The 25507-nt window shown below is 36.6% G+C and overlaps 1 protein-coding gene across 3 annotated transcripts in view; it reads left to right on the plus strand.

Annotated features, from left to right (window-relative positions):
• The window catches only part of HMCN1 (hemicentin 1), a 475982-nt gene that overhangs the window by 190919 nt on the left and 259556 nt on the right, over positions 1-25507 (plus strand). For all 3 annotated transcript variants that reach the window (XM_059145201.1, XM_059145202.1, XM_059145204.1), the window contains exons 7-11: positions 9435-9555; positions 10499-10762; positions 12259-12403; positions 16180-16301; positions 22219-22494. In XM_059145201.1, coding sequence (XP_059001184.1) covers positions 9435-9555; positions 10499-10762; positions 12259-12403; positions 16180-16301; positions 22219-22494 — 928 coding nt within the window. The remainder of the gene's footprint in view (positions 1-9434; positions 9556-10498; positions 10763-12258; positions 12404-16179; positions 16302-22218; positions 22495-25507) is intronic.

The raw sequence follows: 25507 nt of genomic DNA on the forward strand, positions 1-25507 counted from the left end.
CCCTCATCGGGCTCTCTGCTCAGCTGGGAGCCTGCTTCCTCCTCTCTCTCTGCCTGCTTCTCTGCCTACTTGTGATCTCTGTCTGTTAAATAAATAAATAAAAATCTTAAAAAAAAAAATCTATACACTTGTGTTATATATAAATGCATATGTTTATCTATATGTATATATTGAAATAGAATTTATTCTGTGCTTTGGGTACATTTCTCTCCCTGTATCACATTTCTTTAAAAATACAATGCTTAATAAAATGATGGTATTTAAATCTAGCTAACATTATTATGTTTTGTGGCTGGCATGATACTTAGTCCATAGTAGGTTCTCAGTAAATATTTGAAACCACAATATTTCTTTAATTTCTGAAGAACAGTATGCCCTTCAGGAACAAATACTTCGAAAAGAGTTTGGCATCTTTTTTTATTATTTTATTTTATTTTATTTCTTTTTCAGTGTTCCAGAATTCATTGTTAATGCACCATACCCAGTGCTCCATGCAATACGTGCCCTCCTTAATACCCACCACCAGGCTCACCCAACCCCCTACCCCTCTCCCCTCCAAAACCTTCAGTTTGTTTCTCAGAGTCCACAGTCTCTCATGGTTCGTCTCCCCCTCCGATTTCCCCCAACTCACTTCTCTCCATCTCCCAGTGTCCACCATGTTATTCCTTATGCTCCACAAGTAAATGAAACCATATGATACTTGACTTTCTCTGCTTGACTGATTTCACTCAGCATAATCTCTTCTACTCCTATCCATGTTGATACAAAAGTTGGGCATTCATCCTTTCTGATGAAGGCATAATACTCCATTGTATATATGGACCATATCTTCTTTATCCATTCGTCCATTGAGGGGCATCTTGGTTCTTTCCACAGTTTGGCGACTGTGGCCATTGCTGCTATGAACAGATGGCCCTTCTTTACACTACATCAGTATCTTTGGGGTAAATACCCAGTAGTGCAACTGCAGGATCATAGGGCATCTTTTTAAATTTAAGATCCACTACTTAATATTTTTTGACCTTAATGAAATTACCTTATTTCATGAGTCTGAGAAAAATGGGAAAAATAATACCTACTTACTAATACATTAATGGTATAATTAGTTTTTCTTATACTCTTGAATATGTGTAAATTGAAAATTATTTTTATACTTTCATTAATGCAAATTATATGTGACTTTCCCCCTCTACTTTGGGCTTTTTTTTTTTTTTTTTAAATAAAACATTGAAACTCTTTAGGAAAGAAAAAGCAAAGCCAGCTCTATCAATCAGATTTTAATTCAACTTATAATAGGACAGGTTTCACATTTAGTAGTAAGTAGGAGGAATTCTCACAAGACAGTAATTCCTTAATACAAGACAGTAATTCCTTACTAATGTTACATGCCCTTTGGGTGTTGACAAGATGCTCTACTTTACACAGTCGCTTGGGAATCCAAGCTGATGGAGGCTCCACAATAATTTAGAACATTTGGCCTCTTCAGTTATTATAATGAGGGAAAAGACTGGAGGATGTGCATTGAATTTTTAGAAAAAGGGAGTTGTGTCACTTCTGGGATGACACGACATCTCTGTGAATGGTAGACATACTTTACTCCCTATTTTCATGGCCTAGCGATATACTGGATCTAGCTTGTAATGGCCCATAGAGGAAATTACACACTTTTCATTCCTACCTCTGTATTCAGTAATGTCATGTGGAAAACTTGAAATCAGCCTTGGTGGTATTATTTACACCAGCAAATGCCAAAAATTAAGGCTTCTCCCCGCCTCAGAAAGCAGTTTACTAATACACCACTAACCTGTCCTAAGGGAAAGCATATTTAGAACTATGTAACAATGGTAGGGGCGCCTACCATTGGGTTAAAGCCAATGGTGGGTTAAAGCCTCTGCCTTCAGCTCAGGTCATGATCCCAGGGTCCTGGGATGGAGCCCAGCATCCGGCTCTCTGCTCAGCAGGGAGCCTGCTTCCCCTTGTCTCTCTGCCTGCTTCTCTGCCTACTTGTGATCTCTGTCTGTCAAATAAATAAATAAAATTTAAAAAAAAAAAAGAAAGAAATGTAACAATGGTAAATGAATAGGTGAAGGGTATTATTGTCTGCTACCCATATACCCAGATCAGCCCAGAGATTATTATCCTAAAATGCTGTGCATAGACTTAGGTCCTACGGAAAGAACACTGAACTTGGAATGGTTGCCATTGAACTTGCTATCTAAACCTAGGCAAGTTATCATTTATTTGAACATCAGTTTATTTTCTCTGTCTTTTTTTAAAAACCTTTAAATTCAATTAGCAAATACACAATTTTTGATGTAATGTTCAATGATTCATTGGCTGTGTATAATACCCAGTGCTCATCACATCACGGGCCCTCCTTAATGCCCATACCCAGTTACCCCATGCCCCCATCCATCTCCCTTTCTGCAATCCTCAATTTCTTTGTGGTGCTATAAAGTCATCTTTGGATGCAGTAGGATTACATGAAATAATGTGCGAACATACTTAACACAATGCTCCTAGAAAAATTCAAGATTCTTGATGAATCTGGCATTCACTAGTACTTAAGGAATCTAAGGAAAATTACCAACATTAGGCATTTAGATGGCTTTAATATCATTTGTTAAACCTACACTTATTAAGTACCTATTGAGTAATATTTCATAGATGATGAATATGATATAGTTACTGCCTTAATGGACTTTCAGTATAGAGAGGTACTTAATAGGCCTTTATGCTTAAACTAAGAAGTAGATCCATGTGCAGTAGAGCTGACCAGGAAGACAGCAGAAGAGTCACTAATGTTTCCTGGAGCTCTCCATGGTACTTCACTCTGTCCTTTTTAACTGCTCACAGACTCCAGTCCAGAAACCTAGACTCTGGTCTACTCTGCTCCTTCTTTTCTCTTACTCCTTTGTGGATCAAGGCTACTTGTTGACCACCTTTAGGATGCCAGTAAATAACAAATATAATTTTATCTTTGCCTCTGCTCTGCTCACACTGCAAGCAGCCTGTGTATTCCTGACTCAGACCCTTCCATGATTTAACAAACATGACATTTACAATTCAGAGCATTAATGAATTCAGAGTAATTTTGAATTCATGACTTTGAATTCAGAGAGTAATTTACTTTAATTCAGAATAAAGTTCATAATAGATCTTTATGAACTTAAAAATTGTATGAGTAAATATGCTTTATGAAATACTCTCAGAAAAACCCTCTGTATGAAAAACTGTATGAAAGACACTCAGAGGTTCTAGCCCATACAAATCCTGTTTGGTGTCTAGTGTCTAGAAATGTTTTTGTTAAGGTTGGAGCTATCATGCTGTTTCTAGATTTCCCTCTTCTTTTTATTTTAAAAGATCTTATTTATTTGGCAGAGAGAGAGAGAGAAATCACAAGTAGGCAGGCAGAGGGGGCGGGGAGCAGGCTCCCTACTGAGCAGGGAAGCCAATGTGGGGCTTGACCCCAGGACTTTGAGATCATGACCTGAGCTGAAGACAGAGGCTTAACCCACTGAGCAACCCAGGCGCCCCTAGATTTCCTTCTTCTTAACTGCAGAAGCAATGAGGTTAGGGTGGTTCTGTGAAGAAATGATACTTCAAGATATTCTGTGGTAGATAGATGCTTTTTGGAGTCAAATTCAAATAACTCACATGATCTAAATCTACATGATTTAAAGACCGAATAGAAAAATATTAAATCAGTAATTGTGGTCTTACTAATTTTATTATACATAAAGAAAAATGACACTAAAATAGCTAAAATAATTTGGAGGGGGGGAAAAAAAGAAAGAATATGCAGCTGGACTGCCTCCCAGACTCAGTTACAGAATTAGCTGAATATTCTTTGTTGCTCCAAGACCTTCATATGATTATTGTTCCTCCAATCCTCTTGTGTCCATAACATGTGAGAATCCAGAGCCTTCTCCCAATATTTCTGGAGTTTCCTGAAAGCTTTGTATGTTCATTATAACTTCTGTACTTTGATGCAGGGCAAAGTTCAGCTTCATTAAAAAATATCCCAGGAAATCCATTAATAACAAGACTTTTGTGAATTTAGCAGGTTTAACTGTATGTAGGTTTGGTGTTCTGTCTTGAAGCAACTTGTCCCCTTCTGCTCTTTCCATCCCTTCCTTCTTTTCTCTCATATGCCTCTGCTTCTCTCCTCTGAATTGTCTTGGAAGTTTCACAATACTATTTCAGTGTAATCTCTAAAACCAGCATAATCAAATCCATTAAGATAGACATGAGAAATGCATGGGGTGCCTATAAATGTTGGTTTCTGGAGCCTCACTGAGTTCATATCACATCTCTGCCCCCTGCTGTATTTATGACTTTGAGCAAATTACTTAATCTCTCTGATCTGTGAAATTAGGATAACATACTCCTGTACAGGGTTTTTGTAAAGACCAAAAGTGATTACTTACACTGTTTTACAGTACGCATTTTTTATATGTTAGTATTTCTTTCTTTCTCTTTGTCCTTTTCCTGGTTCATCTTACCATCATCATACATAGGACCTTTTGTTCTTCCTTTTTTTTTAAAGATTTATTTGACACAGAGAGAGAGATCACAGGTAGGCAGAGAGGCAGGCACAGAGAGAGGGGGAAGCAGGCTCCCTGCTGAGCAGAGAGCCCGACGCGGGGCTCGATCCCAGGACCCCGAGATTGTGACCTGAGCTGAAGGCAGAGGCTTAACCCACTGAGCCACCCAGGTGCCCCAAGGACCTTTTGTTCTTATTAACACTAATATTTGAAAAAGGGAGCTCAGCTAAGAAACAGACTAAAATAATAGTTTATCTTAAGAAAACAGACTTAAATTATCAAGTAAACTATGGTACTTTTTTCTTAATATATGTTTATTTATTTTAGGGAAAGAGAACACATGAGTTGGGGGAAGGGGCAGAGGCAGAGGGAAAGGGAAAGAAGCAGACTCCACACTCAGTGCAGAGTCTCACATGGAACTGATCCCAAGACCCTGAGCTGAAGTCAAGAGTCAGCTGCTTAACTGACTGAGCCACCCAGGTGCTCCTATGGCACTTTCTTATAAAGACATTTTAATGTGATGTTGGTGTTCCCACAATATTATCAAATATTATTGTAATTATTTTAAGAGAATGATTAAAGAATGATAAATGCATACATGAGTGCCAGAGGTCTTTTTAAACTTAGTTTAAATTTCTTCCCTTTATTATTTTTAAACCATAATTTTGATTTATTTGTGATATCCTTTGCTCCCAGTTGGATATAATTTTGCATGAAAACTGACTTATTTGAAAGTATCTTTTATTTACAAAGCCTTTTAAATTCTATGCAGATATTCCTACTATTTATCATATAATATAGAAACATGAAGTTAAAATATTTTGTTAACTTATTATCCTTCATATTTTTGTCATTGCTCAGAGAATAGGAAACCCACATTCTTATTTCAGCATACTTTGTTAAATAGTGTATTTTAAGGATGAAAATTAATTTATTTTACACTAAGTCTATAGTGGTTATAAGGAAGCTCCCTATTCATCAACTCTGCTTTATTTTTAATGTATTGTTTAGTAATGGAAGATGCTGTATTTTCAAGCATGGGTAATTTTTAATTTTCTCACTGAGATATAAGTTATGTATATTATATATATTATATATTATATATATATATTATATATTATATATAGATATAATATAGAGATACATATTTTTGCTTTATTATATGGAATTCATGACATATTTTCCTTTAGAGATAATAGAATAAGTGGTGGTACTGAGACCCCCACACTTAAATATACAGTCTTTTTAACCCTTAGGAAAGTGAGCTGTAGTCATTAGCAGCGTCCTTTATACTGAGAATACAACAAACCTGTTTTTATGGAGATGTAGGTTTTTTCTTTTCTTTCACTTTTTTTTTCTTTTGGGGATTTTGCAGGTCTTGCTCAATGACAAAAAAATATGATAGCAAAAGGGACATATCTTCTCATCTTTCCTCTCCTTGTTGCTAAATAACAAGGAACCACAGTGATTTCAGGAAGGCTTTGTAGTTTGCAGACCCCTGGGGATGGCATGTTTTTAATCATGGTGTGGGCTTAATCTAGCTGCTCACCAGATTAAAATTTTTTGTATGGTTATGTATAATATAGGCACATATATTTCTAGTACATTCTATCAATGCTACTATCATGTGGTCATTTTATCTTGAGAATCTTGATAATCAATGTAAAAAAAATAATGGTGAACTCTTATTCATAAATGTTGGGTGGATTTTTAAAATGTAGATTCCTAGTCTCCACTCACCAAAGATTCTGATCCAGTAAATCTGGACTGGAGCCCAGAAGTCTGCATTTTCAAGAAACAACCTGAGTGATTTTGTGTAGCTATAGATAGGTGTTCCTCAGATCGTAGGTTGAAAGATACTGAGATGGAGGCTAACTCTGACTTATCTTGCCCTTGGAAGACAATGCAGCACTGTGGGGAAGACCCTGGAACCTGACCTTTCCATTAAAACCCCGCTTCTATAGTTAGAATGCCTTGTGAACCTGGGAAACTACTTAAAGTCTCAGTGCCCCCCCTCCTTATCTGTGTGATGATGATAATGACGATATATATCAGATAAGATTGTGATGAAAATTAAATAATCCAATGTATTTAAAGAGTCTGGACATACAGGAAGTACCCTATAAACATTAATGTTTATCCTGTCGTTCTCATCCAAATTACATATGATTTTTACACATGGGAGTCACTTCAGTGCTGAGTTATCATTCAATATTTAATTTAGCCATCATCCTCTTTTTTAAAATTTTTAAATTTTTTTTATAAACATGTAATGTATTATTAGCCCCAGGGGTATGGGTCTGTGAATTGCCAGGTGTACACACTTCATAGCACTCACCATATCACATACCCTCCCCAATGTCCATAACTCCACCACCCACTCCCTACACCCCTCCCCCCAGTCACCCTCAGTTTGTTTTGTGAGATTAAGAGTCTCTTATGGTTTGTCTCCCTCCCGATCCTATCTTGTTTCATTTATTCTTTTCCTACCCCCCAACCCCCTATGTTGCATCTCTACTTCCTCATATCAGGGAGATCATATGATAGTTGCCTTTCTCCAATTGATTTATTTCACTCAACATAATACCCTCTAGTTTCATCCACGTTTTCACAAATGGCAAGATTTCATTTCTTTTGATGGCTGCATAGTATTCCATTGTATGTATATGCCAAATCTTCTTTATCCATTCATCTGTTGATGGACAGCTAGGTTCTTTCCATAGTTGGTTATTGCAGACATTGCTGCTATAAACATTCGGGTGCATGTGTCCCTTCGGATCACTACGTTTGTATCTTTAGGGTAAATACCCAGTAGTGCAATTGCTGGGGCATAAGGTAGCTCTATTTTCAACTTTTTGAGCAACCTCCATGCTGTTTTCCAGAGTGGCTGCATCAGCTTGCATTCCCACCAACAGTATAGGAGGGTTCCCCTTTCTCCGCATCCTCACCAGCATCTGTCATTTCCTGACCTGTAAATTTTAGCCATTCTGACTGGTGTGAGGTGGTATCTCATTGTGGTTTTGCTTTGTATTTCCCTGTTGCCGAGTGATGTGGAGCACTTTTTCATGTGTCATCTGGCCATCTGGATGTCTTCTTTGCAGAAATGTCTGTTCATGTCCTCTGCCCATTTCTTGATTGGATTATTTGTTCTTTGGGTGTTGAGTTTGCTAAGCTCTTTATAGATTTTGGATACTAGCCCTTTATCTGATATGTTGTTTGCAAATATCTTCTCCCATTCTGTCAGTTGTCTTTTGGTTTTGTTAACTGTTTCCTTTGCTGTGCAAAAGCTTTTGATCTTGATGAAGTACCAATAGTTCATTTTTGTCCTTGCTTTCCTTGCCTTTGGTGATGTTTCTAGGAAGAAGTTGCTTTGGCTGAGGTCAAAGAGGTTGTTGCCTGTGTTCTCCTCAAGGATTTTGATGGATTCCTTTCTCACATTGAGGTTCTTCATCCATTTTGAGTCTATTTTCATGTGTGGTGTAAGGAAATGGTCCAATTTCATTGTTCTGCATGTGGCTGTCCAATTTTCCCAGCACCATTTATTGAAGAGGCTGTCTTTTTCCGTTGGACACTCCTTCCTTCTTTGTTGAAGATTAGTTGACCAGAGAGTTGAGGGTCTATTTCTGGGCTCTCTATTCTGTTTCACTGATCTATGTGTCTGTTCTTGTGCCAGTACCATACTGTCTTGATGATGACAACTTTGTAATAGAGCTTGAAATCCGGAATTGTGATGCCACCAACTTTGGCTTTCTTTTTCAATATTTCTTTGGCTATTTGAGGTCTTTTCTGGTTCCATATAAATTTTAGGATTATTTGTTCCATTTCTTTGAAAAAAATGGATGGTATTTTGATAGGGATTGCATTAAATGTGTAGATGCTTTGGGTACCATAGACATTTTCACAATGTTTGTTCTTCCAGTCCAGGAGCATGGAACATTTTTCCATTTCTTTGTGTCTTCCTCATTTTCTTTCATGAGTACCTTATAGTTTTCTGAGTATAGATGCTTTGCCTCTTTGGTTAGGTTTATTCCTAGGTATCTTGTGGTTTTGGGTGCAATTTTAAATGGGATTGACTCCTTAATTTCTCTTTCTTCTGTCTTGTTTTTGATGTAAAAAAATGCAACTGATTTCTGTGTATTGATTTTATATCCTGACACTTTACTGAATTCCTGTACCAGCCATCATCCTCTTTAGGAGGTTTGAGCCAAACTATAGTCTAATCTGTTCCTTTTATGTATTTCTAATACTGTATCATATTAAAGATTTCTATTTCTCCATCTGTCTTCTTCACAAGCCATGAGCTCTTAGAGGATAGGGACCATGTTGTACTCACATTTGTGTCTCCAGCACCTAGTGCCTTGATAGGGACACTGCTGACTGAGCTGGGGATGCTGGTTGGCTCAAATCTGGAGAGTGGTCAAGAGTGCTTGCCCTGGCTGTGTCTTCCCAGAGGCAAATAAAAAGGAACTATTTTCCAGAATCAAACCTGGATAGTAAGGGGAGAAGAGTTAGTCATTCATTCATTTCATCGATACTGCTAAACATCTACCATGTAAACCAGAGTATACAAAACAAAGATTTGTATCCTTGTGGAGCTTTTACAGATTAACTCCAGGGCTATTCACTGGTGACTGAACACCTGTATCTTTTAACATTGGCTTGCAGTGTATTACTGAATTTTATTTTAGGGCAGTCCTCTGGGATATGTATTATAAAACTTGCACTTAAGGTGTAGAATCCTAGTTAAGTTTAGAACACCCAGATCAGAGCTTCAGTTATTGGACATCCGTCCTAATTAAACACTCTATAGTTTCCCATCCTGGTTAGTGTTTATTGTGACTGGTAACCTGGATCAACTGATGGGATTTGTCTTTCAACATTTTTCAGATTTCGAGCAGTGGAAGGCACTCTGTTCGCATCACTGGACTTAGTACTATTGATTTCCGAGCTGGTTTTTCGAGAAAGCCCACCCTGGACTTCAAAAAGACAGTCAGCAGACCAGTGCAAGGTTTGTATGTACATACTACCAAAATCGACATAGTAGATACCCAAGCGCAAAATATTTCTCAAACTCTCTGTGATTTTATAATTCTGTTGTATTTAACAAAATTGGGAAACATAGCATTTGTACTTTAAACATAATTGTATTCTTGGCATAGTCTTTTTTTTTTTTTTTTCTCAAAGTCTAGTCCCAAGACCAGTGATACTGAAATTACTCAGAGAGCTTGTTAAAAATTAAGATTCCCGGGACCCACGCCAGCTCTCCTAAATTAGAACTGAATTAGGTTGGACACAGGAATACACATTGTACCAAGCACTGCAGTGGATTCCTAAACTTACTGAACCTTTAAAACTACTGATGTAGGTCTTGAGACTTTTTACTGACATGTATAAATTGCTGTGTTGTTAAGGTAAAAAAATGTGGATTTTATGTGTCTACATAGGTAAAAAATTAAAAGACATCATGTATTATTGTGAATTCAAAGATAAAATTCCTGCTGCTTCTTAAACCTTGTTCTTCTTATTTTATTCATGCAGGATCTATTCATTTAGTTTTATAGCTAAAAAATGCTTAATCCTACTGTGACTCTTCAAATTTCCTTTTTTATTGTTTATTTATTTTATGGCTGTAGTTACTAGAGAGATACAAAGAGTGAGTTTTTAAAAATAAATATTCATGTTATTAAACATCATGTAACACAGTATTCACAATTCTAGTTTTTCCATGTATAAATATTGTTAAAATAGATAAAAATAATTATTAGGATTTCTAAAGTTTCTGTAAATATACACTATTTATGTAAAAAAGATTCTGTAATTAAGCCACAATTTATAGGAGAGTTTGTAGTACTCATGATACTTATCTGTTATTATTATGCAAGAATTTATTTGATATATATAACCTCCATTGCATGTTACTTATAAATAATAACAAATCTTTTCTCCTGTAGGAATACCTACGTATGTGCTGCTCAATACTTCTGGAATTTCCATCCCAGCCAGAGTAGATCGTCTTGAACTTCTGAGTACCTCAGGCAGTTCTCTTAAGACTATTCCTGTTAAATACTACCCAGACCGAAAACCTTATGGCGTGTGGAATATTTCTGACTTTATACCACCGAATGAAGCTTTCTTTCTCAAAATAACAGGCTATGATAAGGATGATTATCTTTTCCAGAGAGTATCAAGTGTTTCCTTCTCTAGTATCATCCCAGGTGAGACACCATGTTACTGAACACTGGAGTGTTAATAGTTTCAGGGAGTGATGTGGTCCTAAAAGGATGAACTCTAATGTAAAAAAATAATATCTTCACATTATTACTGGATTATCAAATTGATGGGCATCTACATTTAAGTAGCAGAATTTTTCTTGATCATAAAAAGCACATCCAAAGTTGCATATTATGTCTTACTGATTGCAGATCTGAAAATTCTGATTGCTTCACTCCGTGTAAGAATGGAAACTGGGAAATTCTGGTGCTCTTACTCCTCTCACCTCAAAAAAAAAAAAAAAAAAAAAAAAAGGTCTGGCACACATGTGAAATGTTTGATCAAGCTACCTAAATTGGCCAAATGGGTTAAATGTTTATATTGATTGTCAGAAACCTACTTCGTGAACAATAATTCTTTGTACACATCTGGTGATGATTCTGTCTTTATGTACTAAGTTGGCAGTTAGTTAATTGGTGAACCAGGTTACTCATATACTTGTTATTATATAGAGATAAGATCACAGATTAGGGATTATTTAGAGACATGAGATAACATTTCTATTTTTATATTTGTGCTGTTTCTCTAGGCTAATGGCAACTCTGATCAAAATTTAGAACTGTAGCTAGAACTGTGGATAGACAAATCTGTATTGTTATTAATATTGTAGTATTGGATTGAGGGACAGCAGTTTATCATTTATTCATAAGTTTGTAATTTGGGAAATTCAGAAACAACTGTGTAGCTGTTCTTAAATCATTGTCAAACAGTGAAATAGAACTGTCAGTATTTCCTCATATACACTATTCAAAGTTAGTTGTCTTCACCCTAAACTGAATACTACAAAATCTATTGGATTCTTTTTTTTTTTTTTTTTTAAGATTTTATTTATTTATTTGACAGACAGAGATCACGAATGGGCAGAGAGGCAGGCAGAGAGAGAGGAGGGGAAGCAGGCTCCCTGCTGAGCAGAGGGCCTGATGCGGGACTCGATCCCAGGACCCCAAGATCATGACCTGAGCTGAATGCAGAGGTTTAACCCACTGAGCCACCCAGGTGCCCCTCTATTGGATTCTTAAAAATCAGCTTTTCCCATTATTTTGGGACAAAAACTACCCTTTGCATTCAATTCTAAGGCATGTGGGTTCTTTTCATATATTTACATTTTTGAAATAAAAACAGGTTCTACAGATAATGAAGTATGGTAACTAATTTGGTAGCTTTTTCTTTTTTTTTCTAGCTTGGTGGCCCAAAAAATAATGTGTCTTAAAAATAAATGGAGACTTAGATTTAATGAATACTTTAGTAAGGGGTCCATGGAGATATCAAAAAATTAATAAGGTTTGAACAAAGAAAGATCATTAAAGTGGGTTTTAGTCATTTAGATTAACTGGAACGCAGAGGATTTACTGGAATGATTGAAGTAGGAAGCTTTTGAACGGATTAGCAGGAAGTACACAATGTCATTGTGATCTTGTTGCCTGTGTTCTTTTCTTCCCAGATGCGCCCAGAGTTACAATGCCCAAGAAAACCCCAGGATACTACCTGCAGCCAGGCCGAATTCCCTGCTCTGTTGAGAGTCTTTTACCATTTACCCTGAGCTTTGTCAGAAATGGAGTTACGCTTGGAGTAGACCAGTATTTAAAGTGCGTGCATGTTTTTATTAGCAATTATAGACAGCTTTAAACATCTAAATACAAATTGATACACCTTTTAATGTGCTTTTTCATTGGAAATTCCCACTCATTTGTTCCCTCATCTTGGAATATAGCAATGAACAAAACAGACCCAAGTCTTTGCCCTCATGAAGCTTATGTTGTAATGGAGAAAGCTAGAAAATAATATAATATAATATAATATAATATGTTAATTTAATAAGTGCTAGAATCCATGCAAAGGTTGATTCAAGTTTTAAAGAGTTTGAATTTTATATAACTTAAGGGTCGCTTGTTCTTTTTTTTTTTTTTTTTAAGATTTTATTTATTTGACAGAGACTATAAGCAGGGCGGAGCAACAGGCAGAGGGGGAGGGAGAAGCAGACTCCCCACTGAGCAGGGACCCAATGCAGGGTTGATCACAGGACCCTGAGATCATGTCCTGAGCCAGAGGCAGACACTTAACTGATTTGAGCCGCCCAGGTGCCCATTAAGGGTCTCTTGTTAAGATGAAGAATACAAAATTATGAACACAAGGTTAGGGACCACATTTTGGAAGAGTCCTTGCAAAAGAGAAAAGTTTAAGCTTTGTTGTCCTTGGGGCAAACAAGCTCTGAACACAATTTAAAGTGTTATGGTAAGTGAATCCAATTAAGTACTGTGGCAAAATGTAGAGCAGATTAATTGGGATGAGATTAATGTTGGTAGATGGGATGCATGTGTTTTTGGCTTAGTTGCAATCTGAAAATTCAGGATAAGGGACATTTCAGCATAGACCTAAACATGGTGAGAGGTGGTCATGCGGATATCTAGCGAAAAGCATTTGCATTTTAGGAACAGTAAGTACAGATGCACAAAGGCTGAACCTAACTGGCATGTGGGAAAGACAGACGGGAAGGAAGCCACCATGGCTGGAGAAGAAGGGTGGGGAGAAGGTCAGGGGAGGGGAGCTTGTTGGGGGCAGCAGGGAGAGTGGGAGTATGTGTGGCCACTGCATTTAGCAGTCAGAGGAGGTGGGCAAGAAGGCACTGACTTTTTCCTTGTGAAGGTGGTTCGTTGTTTTTAGATAAGTATAATCTATGATAAAATTAAGTAGACCTTGAAAACTGGCGGATGATTTCTGGAAAATGTTTCTCTTTTTTTAACTTACTAATGAAACAAACTACATGTTGGTAAAAACTCAAGGAATTATTTTACAGAACTTCTATGCTGTTAATTCAATACTAATATATATATAACTTCTATAAGATGCTAAATATTTGACAGTATTAACCCATTTAATCTATTAACCTAACTTGGAAAAAAATTCTACTATTTAAAGATTGAACTGTATTATTTTCTGCTACTTTTTTTTTATACTGTACAACTTGATGATTTGCCTTAGCTCCATGTTTAATAATTAGCAGGATAACTGACCAGGGTATCAAATGTTAAAGCTGCATAACTTCCTGATGAAATAAAATCATTCTGCTTCAAGTTTAAATAGTAACATATTTCAAAGACACTTGAGATCCTTTGTAAACATTAATTCATTAATTCTACACAATTCCTGGGAGGTAAGCCACAAGAATTCTTTCTCTCATTTTTCCAGCTCTGTGGCCCAGAGATGTGACATGTCTTGCTGACATATATTAAGCTCTTTGGTTGTGAAAGGCTAAAGACAGAATTTGGCCTGGTGCTGATGGATTGATACTCTAACCCTGATTCACTCACATGTCCCTGCCCTAGATTTCCCAATAGCTTGGGACATGTGACTTCATCTTTGTTATGTGAGTCGCGATGGTCACTAGGGGATGTAAGAGAGAATTAGTTTGCATGCGCAACAGGACACATTTGAATTTGACATGTTCTTTCCTTATTCCAAAGGCCATGCCCTCAAAACTTCTTATTGTGGCCAAATAATTTTAATGTTAACTGAGACGACAATATGATAAAAGAATTATTTTCATGTCCTATGTCCTAAATAAGAGAAGAGAAAGTATCACTATAAAGAATATTCTTCAAGCAATCTGACACTGGTTATGTGCCTTTGAACAAAATCAGTTATCCTTCTTCCTGAATCTCAACTTAATTGTTTCTAAAACAAGGGACTTGGGACTGTAAGAACTGCTACTGTCTGTACTAAAATTTCCATGTGTCTAAGTTTTTGATGAATCCTAATATATGCTTGGCTGTGAAGTAGGCATTGGAGAAAACATGAATGACTCTATGTATTTCAAACTCCTGCCTTCCTGGAACTTCCCAGTACCTCCTAGACAATGAGAATCATAAACTTGGACTCAACTTACTGCTATTAGTCACTAAAGATATAGCTTAGATGATCACTAGGACTTATAGTCAACTCATAATCCTGTTCCTTCTGAATGTGACAGTAAGGACCACTGACACCTAATGCATACACAACTGAAAAGAAACTAACTAAAATGAATATTCTTGGTTACTAAAATGTATGGAACAATGACTTTGCTCATTCTCTCACTTTTCTGATGACAGGAACCTATGACTTCACTTTCGCTTACAAAGTCTAATGTGCTAAATACACATTAAGACCTCAATAAGTTCTTCGTGATTTTTTGGTGACAGGTATGGTCTGTCTGCATGGCAAGAGATCTGGAGTCATTACTGTGATATTATATCTCACAACACTTTCAGACTCCAGTGGAAGGTGTCTTGACTCTGCAGTAGGCTTTTCATCTCACCTGTGTCCAGAATGTTTAAGGTTATAAATAGCTATGGATGAATGTAAGAAAAAAATTATGAAAATAGTTTTGATTTTCAATTATATTTTAAATTAATATAATGCTTGTTTTATAAATTACTAGAATCTTATAAATAACTTGCTAATATTAATTAGTGATTAAATATCTATTATTATATATTAATTAGGTATTAAATATCTATTAGAATTAAATATCTATTACTAAGACACCTCCAGAGAATGAGAAAATTTTGAAGAGTGTTAAAGGACAAAGAATAGTGTTTATTAAATGAATGGATAAGTATTATAGGGAAGGAATTTTTTTTTTTTTAAGATTTTATTTATCTATTTGACAGAGAGAAATCACAAGTAAACAGAGAGGCAGGCAGAGAGAAAGAGAGGAGGAAGCAGGCTCCCTGCTGAGCAGAGAGCCCTATGCGGGACTCGATCCCAGGACCCTGAGATCATGACCTGAGCCGAAGGCAGCAGCTTAACCACTGAGCCACCCAGGCGCCCAGGAATTTTTTTTTTAACCTAAATGACAGGTTCAATAATAAAACTGATTTTTTTTTTGTCTTTTCTTGATGTATGCGCAGATTGAACCAGATAGTTCTATAGCCTTACATGAAGCTTAAACATAAGAAAGTTAAAGAGTACTTATCTTTTTGGAATTTTCTACTTTCAAACTTAGGAATTATGTGGCTGAATTGCTTTGGCTAAGAACCCCACCCCGAACATGACCCAAAACTGGAAATAATGTGAAAGGAGAGAGGATTTAAGGAGTGTTTCTGTATTAACTCATTATCTTATATTTCAAAATAGCCAGAAAATGTTTCCTTAAAGAAATGCACAGAGTCCATATCTTATTACCTTTGTTGTGACTTTTGCTCAGAGAGCATAATGTTCTAATTAAAAGGTATGTCATTTTCAACTATAAAGAACTCTGCAGTTTAATCCGTTTATTTTTACATCTTTCTTTTGAATGAATACTTTAAAAAAATGGAATTTCTGCTCTCAGCTTTGCCTTGTTTTTATCATAACTCAAAGGCTTCTATTTTGTTACCCCCAGAGAATCTGCCAGTGTGAACTGGGAGATTGAAAAGGTCACTTTGTCTGACGAAGGCGCGTATGACTGCATCGCTGTGAGCAGTGCAGGGACTGGACGGGCACAGACATTTTTTGATGTGTCAGGTAATTATCACTAATTGCTTGGCAGTCGCCTGCATATTAATGCATCTGTGGAAATGGAGTGTTTGCTAATCCTGGCTTCCCCACTCGTAGTTACGTGACCTCCCTTGGGCCAGTCACTTAAGGACTCAGTGCCTTGGTTTCCCAAACTGTAAAGTGAGGATATCTGCAACGGTCTCTATCTCATGGAGAAACTATGAGGATAAACAATAGCATGTATGTCAAGCACGTAGAAGAGAGCCTGGCACGTGGAAACACTTAATAGACCTTAGGTATTATTGTTGTTATTGTCGTACTGTTATTATTAACATAGGGGCTTCAGTAAATATTTTTTTGAAATGAGCATATAGCATTTTAAGGGAATTTAGAGAAAGGGAGGGATAGAATTTAAAAAAAGGAAGCCTTCTATTCTGGGAATAAAAGGTTAAAACTTTCCCTTTTCCTCTCCCATATTTATAATAAGCAATGTGCTTTTTATGAATGGATTCTGACATTAAATTAAAGGCTATAACAAAAGTGATCATGTTCAAGAAACATAGGTCTTCAGTGGCTACAATACTGGTATTAAGAAGAGTGGAAGAAATGCTGATTATATTGCTCTTAGATAATATGTTTCTGATGAATAAAGGGGGGTCAAACTCATTGCTTTATAAAGTGGAATATATTTTAGTGAAAAAATAACTTTTTCCTTCAATCTCCCAGAATTCTTAGGATACAAAAAGACTATCATGTTTAACCAATGATTTAAGGATTTAAGGACCAGGATTTAAGCCGCTTACCATAAATCTAGAATTTACTGGGAAGTTTGTTTCAATTGAATCATTTTCTACCTGCCTTATAGATTAGTGTTGCTCTGTGTTTAATAGTAACCCTATTCTGACCTAAATGTAGCTACTGAGTTTTATAACAATGTCTGTATCTGCTTTTAGTACCGATGTGCCTTTTCTTCAGACAATTAAAGGCAAAAGAAACTGTAAAATTGTAGAGCTGCTTAGAAGTCTAGGATTTATGTTTGTTATCAGTAAGTCCAAACTGAACTTTAAGACAAAGGCACGCAAGCATGTTCTTCTTGGAGTAAATTTATTTGTATTCTCTTATTCTCAGAAAAATAAAGCTTGTCTTCTGAAACAATTTTGTTGACATGCATCATAAACTATTCATTTTTTTCATCTCCAGTAATTATGAAAAGCATTGGCATTGTGTCAACGTTCCTCAGCTTCTGGGAAAACAAACACTTGAGCACTTAGGTTTCCCCCACTTCTCCAGCAATATTAATTAAGGGAAAGTCAACAGGGAAAGAAGTTTGAGTGAGTGGATTTAAACATTTTGCATAAACAACTGGGAAGTGCCAGTACAAATTCGTGAACTGACTATTAAGAATTTGCCTCTGGGGTGTCAATAACTTCCATATGCGTATTGTGCACATGACCCTCTACTTTTATTTGTGCCAGCCAGGCAGTGGTATATCACTAGGAAATTATACTGTGCCCAAGCCTATTTTCAGGACTTATGTCCCATTCGGTCAATTATGAAAGAAGGAGCAGGAAACACTGATGGTAATGGCAATGACTGTAACCACAGAAGTAACAAGAAAGCACCCCTTTGGACTTGAAATGTAGACATTTCCTTCGGGGCTCACCATTACCTGAAAACTCCACTCACTTCTGAATTTCTCTTAGCATGGGCTGAGAACCCAGCAGTTACCTGACCAACTTCACTGGAATCATGTGCAAATTCAGAGGATAGTTAGATCTTATATTTTGGAAAGGAGTGTTAGAAATCAAGGCATTGTGGGTTAGTGATGTTCTTGTGTCACTATGGACACTGATTTGTAAAGTCAAAGGGCACGTAAGAGTAGTTTAAAGAAAAGCTAAAGTTCTAGGGCCCCTGGGTGGCTCAGTGGGTTAAGCCTCTGCCTTTGGCTCAGGTCATGATCTCAGGGTCCTGGGATCAAGCCCTGCATCAGGCTCTCTCTTCAGCAGGGAGCCTGTTTCCCCTCTCTCTCTCTGCCTGTCTCTCTGCCTACTTGTGAGCTTTCTGTCTCTGTCAAATAAATAAATGCAATCTTTTTAAAAAAAATGTTTAAAGAAAAGCTAAAGTTCTAGCAGTATGTTACCTCAATTTTTCCAGCATTTTCTTCTGGTTGGCATGTTTAAGATTTTTTGGTTCATTTGAAATGTTGATTATTGAATGTTTTAAAAGCAAAATGGGTGTGAAAAGCATTGAACTTTTTTTATTGCCTATAACCACATAGAAACAAATGAATAGGGTTGCTGAAGCATGAAAAAATCATCCTTTTCAAGTGACATTTAGTAATTCAGTTTGGTGCTGTTACAAAGTTACATTAACTTACTGAATTTCTTTCTTAACACAATGGCCCTCCCCCAATGCACACACACAGGTTACTATAATTCTGGGTTTAAGTAAAATACCAAGAATAAAGAAGACTTGTAAAGGGCATGCCAGTGACAGGTAATCTTAAATTATAATTATAGGATATTGTTTTAGAACAGGATAAGACTTGGAAACAATCTTACACCACCTCATCATTTTGTAGGGAATGAAACTGAAGCCCAGAACAGGCAAGTGACCCATTATGGTCACAAGGATAGGGAGTGAGAAGATTCCTGCACTCTCTTCCAGCAATCTTTACCTAATGCCACGAGGCCTATATTTGTCATTCTTCTTTCAGTTTTGAGGCTTTGAGGTTCCATCTCTGGTTTTCTTGTTCTAGCCTCAGTCTAGCCTAGTCATCCAACCCTTTCACTTAGGAAGGGCTGACTTCAAGCACCAGGCCAGGCATTCTGTTATCTTAGCCTCCCTCATCATTTCATCCAACCTTGCAGAATTTATTCCTGCATGTGTAAATATTTCCGTGTGTATAATACTTATTATCTCTAGTTATTTATGCAGCAATGAAATTGTATGTCATTATTTCAAATCCCACCTGTTATGTTGTTAGAAAGTTGGCATTTTACCTTTTTGGATTTATGTCTGAGGAGGGATTAGACAATGATCCAGGGCTTGTATGCAAGAGGGTCATTGGGGGAGTTTTCTAGGAAGAAACACCTGTAAGGGAGTTAACAGAAGTGGAAGAAGTTAAACTGTCTTGTAGTCACTACTAGGACCTTAGCTGACCCACAGGGAATTCTGGAGCTGTCATGGCCCTGAATTGAGGCAAGAGAGCTGATCCTTTGCTTCCTCATGAAGTGGTCCCTGGATGTGGGCTACCGTGGACAGGGCGTCTTCCCCTGAGCAGATTAGCGGCCTTGGCTATGAGCTATGTGTAGCCAACCAGCTGGGGAAATGAGTGCCTTGGTCCTCAAGAAGGATGTAGGCATGTGCCCAGCATACCCAACATACCTACAGTGAGATTTCCCATTTTCTAAAAATCCCCCCAAAGTTGAAGAACTTTGTTTCAGAAGAACAAAAAAATTAAAAAAATTTAAAAAATTAAAAAAGAAAGAAAGAAAGAAAGAAAACCATACAAAACATCGTGTGGCCTTCAGAAAGATCTTGATAGGATGTGAACACATACCATATGCTATCACTTTCAGGTCTTTGGTGGCTATCATAAATCATAAAGCATTAGCACTAGAAAGGGTCTTTAAGATAGCCTAATTTAATTGCGTGCCTGGGTAGCTCATTCAGTGAAGCATCCTACTTCCAATTTTGGCTCCCATCATGATCTCAGGATTGTGAGATTGAGCCTCACATTGAGCCCAGCACTGGGCTCCATGCTGGTTGTGGAGCCAGTTTAGGATTTTCTCCCTGCCCACTGCACCCCCCCATCCCTACTGTCTCCCTCCTTTAAAAAAAAAAAATGATAACCTAATTTAGTCATCAACTTCTCTAAGGTCACACACCTAGAGATAGAACCAGGCAGCCTATAGTGACCAGATTCGGCAAATAAAAACCTGGAATGCCCAGGTAAATTCGATTTTCATATAAGTGTGTCTGAAATAATTTCATGAGACATATGTATACTAAAAATTTTTTTTAAGATTTTATTTATTTATTTGACAGAGAGAGAGATCACAAGTAGGCAGAGAGGCAGGCAGAGAGAGAGAAACAGGCTCCCTGCTCAGCAGAGAGCCTGATGCGGGACTCGATCCCAGGACCCTGAGACCATGACCTGAGCCAAAGGCAGAGGCTTAATCCACTGAGCCACTCAGGTGCACCTGTATACTAAAATATTATTTGATTATTTATCTGAAATTTAAATTTAACAAAGCATCTCATATTTTCTGTGTCAAGCCCTGTTAGACTCCATAACTTTCTAACTTTGTCATGTACTCTTTCTACTTGATTCACTAGCCATTTTCATAAAATATTTTAAAAACAAAGCAAAATGATAAAATCTTGTTTTTAAATAATAATTTAAAATAGCATCTATAAAAAATAAATAAAATAGCATCTACTCTTCTAAAAATGTTTGGAAAACAAGATAAATACAAAGAAAAATATGGAAAATATACACATGTCTATCCCTCGGAGATGACCACTATGGTTTTATCATATTGCTCCCAGGTTTTCTCTAGGCTTCTGATACATCTGCATTTATAAACAGTTTTCAGTAAAGGAGAATAAAATTTGATCTTGAATATCAGATACTCTTTCCTATTTAAACTAAAACAGGCCTGTGGGTTTCCAGCGAGCATAGCTCAAGCACAGTTTTTATTACTGTATAACTGCTGAGTAGTGGCTTGCTACAGCTCTCAGGCAGCGTGTCCTTTAGAGGGGCATTTGTATTCATTCTCAAACCTAACTAGAGTGATATGTGATTCTCTCTAAAATGTTGGCTAAATATTTAACTAGTAAATGGGTTTTAACCATATCTGAAATGTGCATGCATTACTCAATACCTTTTGTGTGCATGGCTTTATGTGTACAATTTTATTAAAGGTCTATGCCAACTCTTAACTTGACCTTTTTTTTTTTTTTAAAGATTTTATTTATTTATTTGACAGAGATCACAAGTAGGCAGAGAGGCAGGCAGAGAGAGAGAGAGGAGAAAGCAGGCTCCCGCTGAGCAGAGAGCCCGATACGGGGCTTGATTCCAGGACCCTAGGATCGTGACCTGAGCTGAAGGCAGAGGCCCTAACCTACTGAGCCACCTAGGCGCCCCTTAACTTGACCTTCTTAAATCAAGACATTCCTCATGCCTCTGGGGAAACATATGTCATACACTGCTGTTGTACTGTGTCTTCTTAATGAGACTGTAACTCTCCTTAAAGCTAATGCTATCATGCTTAGTATACTATTGTCCACCATTCTTTGTGTCCTCTTTTCTTTAAAACACTAAGTAGTTTTAAATTTTAAAAAATCCACAAATGCTACTTTCTTCAAAACTCAGACAAAAATTTGTTTCACACTATAATCCAAAATTAGTCTAATCATATCCTTTTGTCATGCCTTTTTGATTTTCACATCTATAATTTATAAATTTAGACTCAGGTATGCTTTGGTATGTAAACAAGCACTACTTTTTTCTTTTTACATTGAGGATTAAAGGAACTAAAAACACGTTCTTTGCATGGTGTCGTCAGGTTATAGGTACCCAGTGCTATTGCTCACTTTTATAGTAAGATGTTTTAAAATTTAATTTAAAATTTAAATTAGAGAACATTCAAGTCTTCAATTAAAGGCATACATTGATAACTACAGTATTTGGCAAATGTGATAAAAATTAGATTTATTTTATTTTATTTTTTTACAACATGCACTACTTTTTAAGAATCTTTTGATTAAATGATAATTTTCTTCAGGTCATAGACATATGTATTAATGAATACATTCTCTTGTACTGCATCTTCCCTATAAGATATTCAATACGTACTCAATAAATTTTTAAACCGCTTCTATACGTGAGCAAAATGGTTGTTAGGTCTCTTGATCTGAATGTTTTGATTTCACACAGAGCCCCCTCCAGTCATCCAAGTGCCTGATAATGTTACAGTCCCTCCTGGAGAAAGAGCAGTTCTGACATGTCTCGTCCTCAGTGCAGTGGATTACAATCTAACCTGGCAGAGGAATGACAGAGATGCCCGACAGGCAGACCCAGCGAGAATGAGGATCTTGGCTAACCTCTCCTTGGAGCTACGGAGTGTGAAGTTCAGCGATGCTGGGGAGTATCTCTGTGTGGTTTCCAATGAAGGAGGATCATCAGCTGCTTCCGTTTTCCTCACAGTGCAAGGTATGTGCATCTGGTAACTTCAGAATTATGGTGTCTTCCTCCTCTTTCTTTGAACTTGATTCCCTTAAGTTGGCTATCTGAGAATGATAGCTTCTATCCAAACAACTACTGTTTTGAATGATGGAGGCCTTATGGATCTTAAATAGTCTAAAGCTGGCTAAACTGGAAAATAAAACATCACTAAGAAATAGGTGACTTTTTTTTTTTTAAGATTTTATTTATTTATTTGACAGACAGAGATCACAAGTAGGCAGAGAGGCAAGCAGAGAGAGAGGAGGAAGCAGGCTCCCTGCTGAGCAGAGAGCCCGATGTGGGGCTCTATCCCTGACCTGAGCCGAAGGCAGAGGCTTTAACCCACTGAGCCATGAAGGTGCCCCAGAAATAGGTGACTTTTTAAGATAAACACAGCTAGTCCTTTTAAGAGACTTTTATTTTGAGACTATAAATAGAAATGGTCTCTGGATGATTTAATAGTTTTAAATTCTTCAGTCTGTAGTGTGGATTTTTTTAAAAAATTCTAATTGTTTTAATAATTGGTTTAAAAAAATCCTTCTCGATTTGATTATTGTATTATTTCCGGTGTAACTAATTTACTTTTACTTATTTTTTCTGTTTAAAGATTTTGTGTATTTATTTTAGAGAGTGGGGGTAGGGCCAGAGGGGGAGAGAATCTCAAACAGACTCCTCGCTGAGCGCGGAGTGCAGTGGAAGGCATAATTTTACCACCCTGAAATCACGACCTGAGCCGAAATCAAGAGTGGGACACTTAACCCACCAAGTCACACAGGCACCCCCTACTTTTAATTTTTTACTAAAGTTTAAGATTTTTCTCATCTTCATGAAATTTTATTAAATTTTACCAAGGTTGTTTTATCTTATTTATCTTATACATAAAAGTGCGTACTGACAATAAACTAATGGTAAGCCAGTCTTTATGTCTTTCAGATTAAATGTCTAGGTAGCTGAAAACAGTGTGTTAACAATGTGGTTTACTGGCTACAAATATATATATTCTCCAGGAGGATTAAATGAAGATCAAGAACTGTTCGAAAGTATCTCTTTGAGTAGAATCACATTTTGCTTCTAAATGTCTATAGACCAGCTGAGAGCCTTAATGTAATGAATAAGTTACTCTTGGCAGTTTTACACTCTTAAGCTGAAAGATTCAGTTGCTGTCTCAACAGAATATTTCATTTCAAATCCTTGATGCGGGATCCTGATTGCTTCAGGATTGTGTCTGGCTATTTGGTTATGGTATTAGGAACAACTTTATAACATGCCTGAATTCACTCTCAGATGATTTTATCTAACAGAATGACTGTTGCATCTCAAGGCTAGCCCTGAGATAGTTATTAATGGCAGAAAGGTGAAACTACCATGAGAATTAACAAAATGATTCTGGTTTTCTCACCGGTAGTTGAGATATGTTCTGCAGTCCGAATGTGTGTCTTTTGTTGGTCGATCTGGTGAGTCCTCTAGGGAAACACTGCTTTTGTAAATGGCTCACTGCATTTCCACATGGTAAACTGCTTATATAATTAGAGTCTATCCAAGTGGTAACTTGAGTTACCAGAACTTTGAGACCGTTTTTTTACAGATAGAATAAAATGCTAATGGACTTCTGAAATTTGATCTTTGTTCTTTACTTGAAGTGCCTTAGAATGGGATTGTAAAAGCCTTCCTAGTTTCCCCAGGTTAACTTTTAGTGCATTCGTATTCAATTTAGTCAATTAGAGCAGTAATTCTCAAACTCTCAAACTTTCATGGATAAAGAATTATCCAAGGAACTTATTAAAAAGCAGATTTCTAACCTCATGTCTAGAGATTCTGATTCCATAGGCCTGGTGTTTGGGCCTGAGAATCTGCATTTATAAAAGACCTCTCAGATAGTTTCATGGATAAGGTTTTCTGAAATAGCATTTGAATCTATTCTGCAGAATGAACCCTATTATTTAGAAAGGTGTGTCTTTAAAAGAAGCCCTTGACTCTTCTTTCTGGCAAAATAGTCATTATTATCCAGTGATTTAAATAAATGCTGAGGTAAGATATTTACACAAAGATCTAACATACAAAACATAAATACAAAAGACATACAACATTACCCGATTACTGGCTAGTATGTATAATCTCTAGTGGTATAAACCTATTTAGAGGTGTTATTTTATGGCCTGCCTAGCTGGTCTTACATTTGAAGGATAGAATGTGACAAAAAATGGTATTTTAAAAATCTAACAAAACTATAGTCTGCTATTAATGACACTTGTCTAATAAAAAAATAAGAGCTCTAGCTAATTGTAGCCATCTGAATGCATTATTTTACTATTGAAGATACCATTTCAAAGCTATGGATAGTTGATGAAATAAACTACCTAGGGCTGTAAATTATGAGAATTAAAGATGCTTGTCAACTATTGACATTGGATCTAAAATTATAAATTAATTTCATTTGTATGCAGTGAAATGTTTTTAAAAGTAGAAATAGAAAACAGTTTCAGAAAACATGAAGGTAAAATAATTGCTTGCATTGAATACATACTTTAAGAATAAATTTCTTGCTTATATGGGAATGTGTAGCTTAATTCATAGCCTCATTTACATTTCTTTACCTCCACATGTTTGTTTGGAAACTACTGCTATCCAGAACAATTAAAGAGTTAAACATACATACTTTTCAAAGTTTAGGTAGTAGTTTTAAAATGTAATTAGCAAGAATTTTCTAGTTTAAAATAGCATGACTGTAGCTGCTGCAACCTCTTCCTGTCTAACAGTAAAATATCAATAAAGACCTCAAAAAGACAAAACTGAAGAATACTAAAACCCAGTGACAGTGGACAGTGGCAAAAATTTTAGGAGGAATTTTATAGCTATTGTATATAAAGGTTTTTATTTATTTATATACATATGTATATATGATGTAAATACACATATGTAATGTTCATATTTTAAGGTCAGTGGAATGAAAATCTCAATCAATGACCCACCTTTTTTATGTTCCCATGAAAGCTGGGAAGAT

Source organism: Mustela lutreola, chromosome 14 (assembly GCF_030435805.1).
Source record: "Mustela lutreola isolate mMusLut2 chromosome 14, mMusLut2.pri, whole genome shotgun sequence".
Taxonomy (NCBI): Eukaryota; Metazoa; Chordata; class Mammalia; order Carnivora; family Mustelidae; genus Mustela; species Mustela lutreola.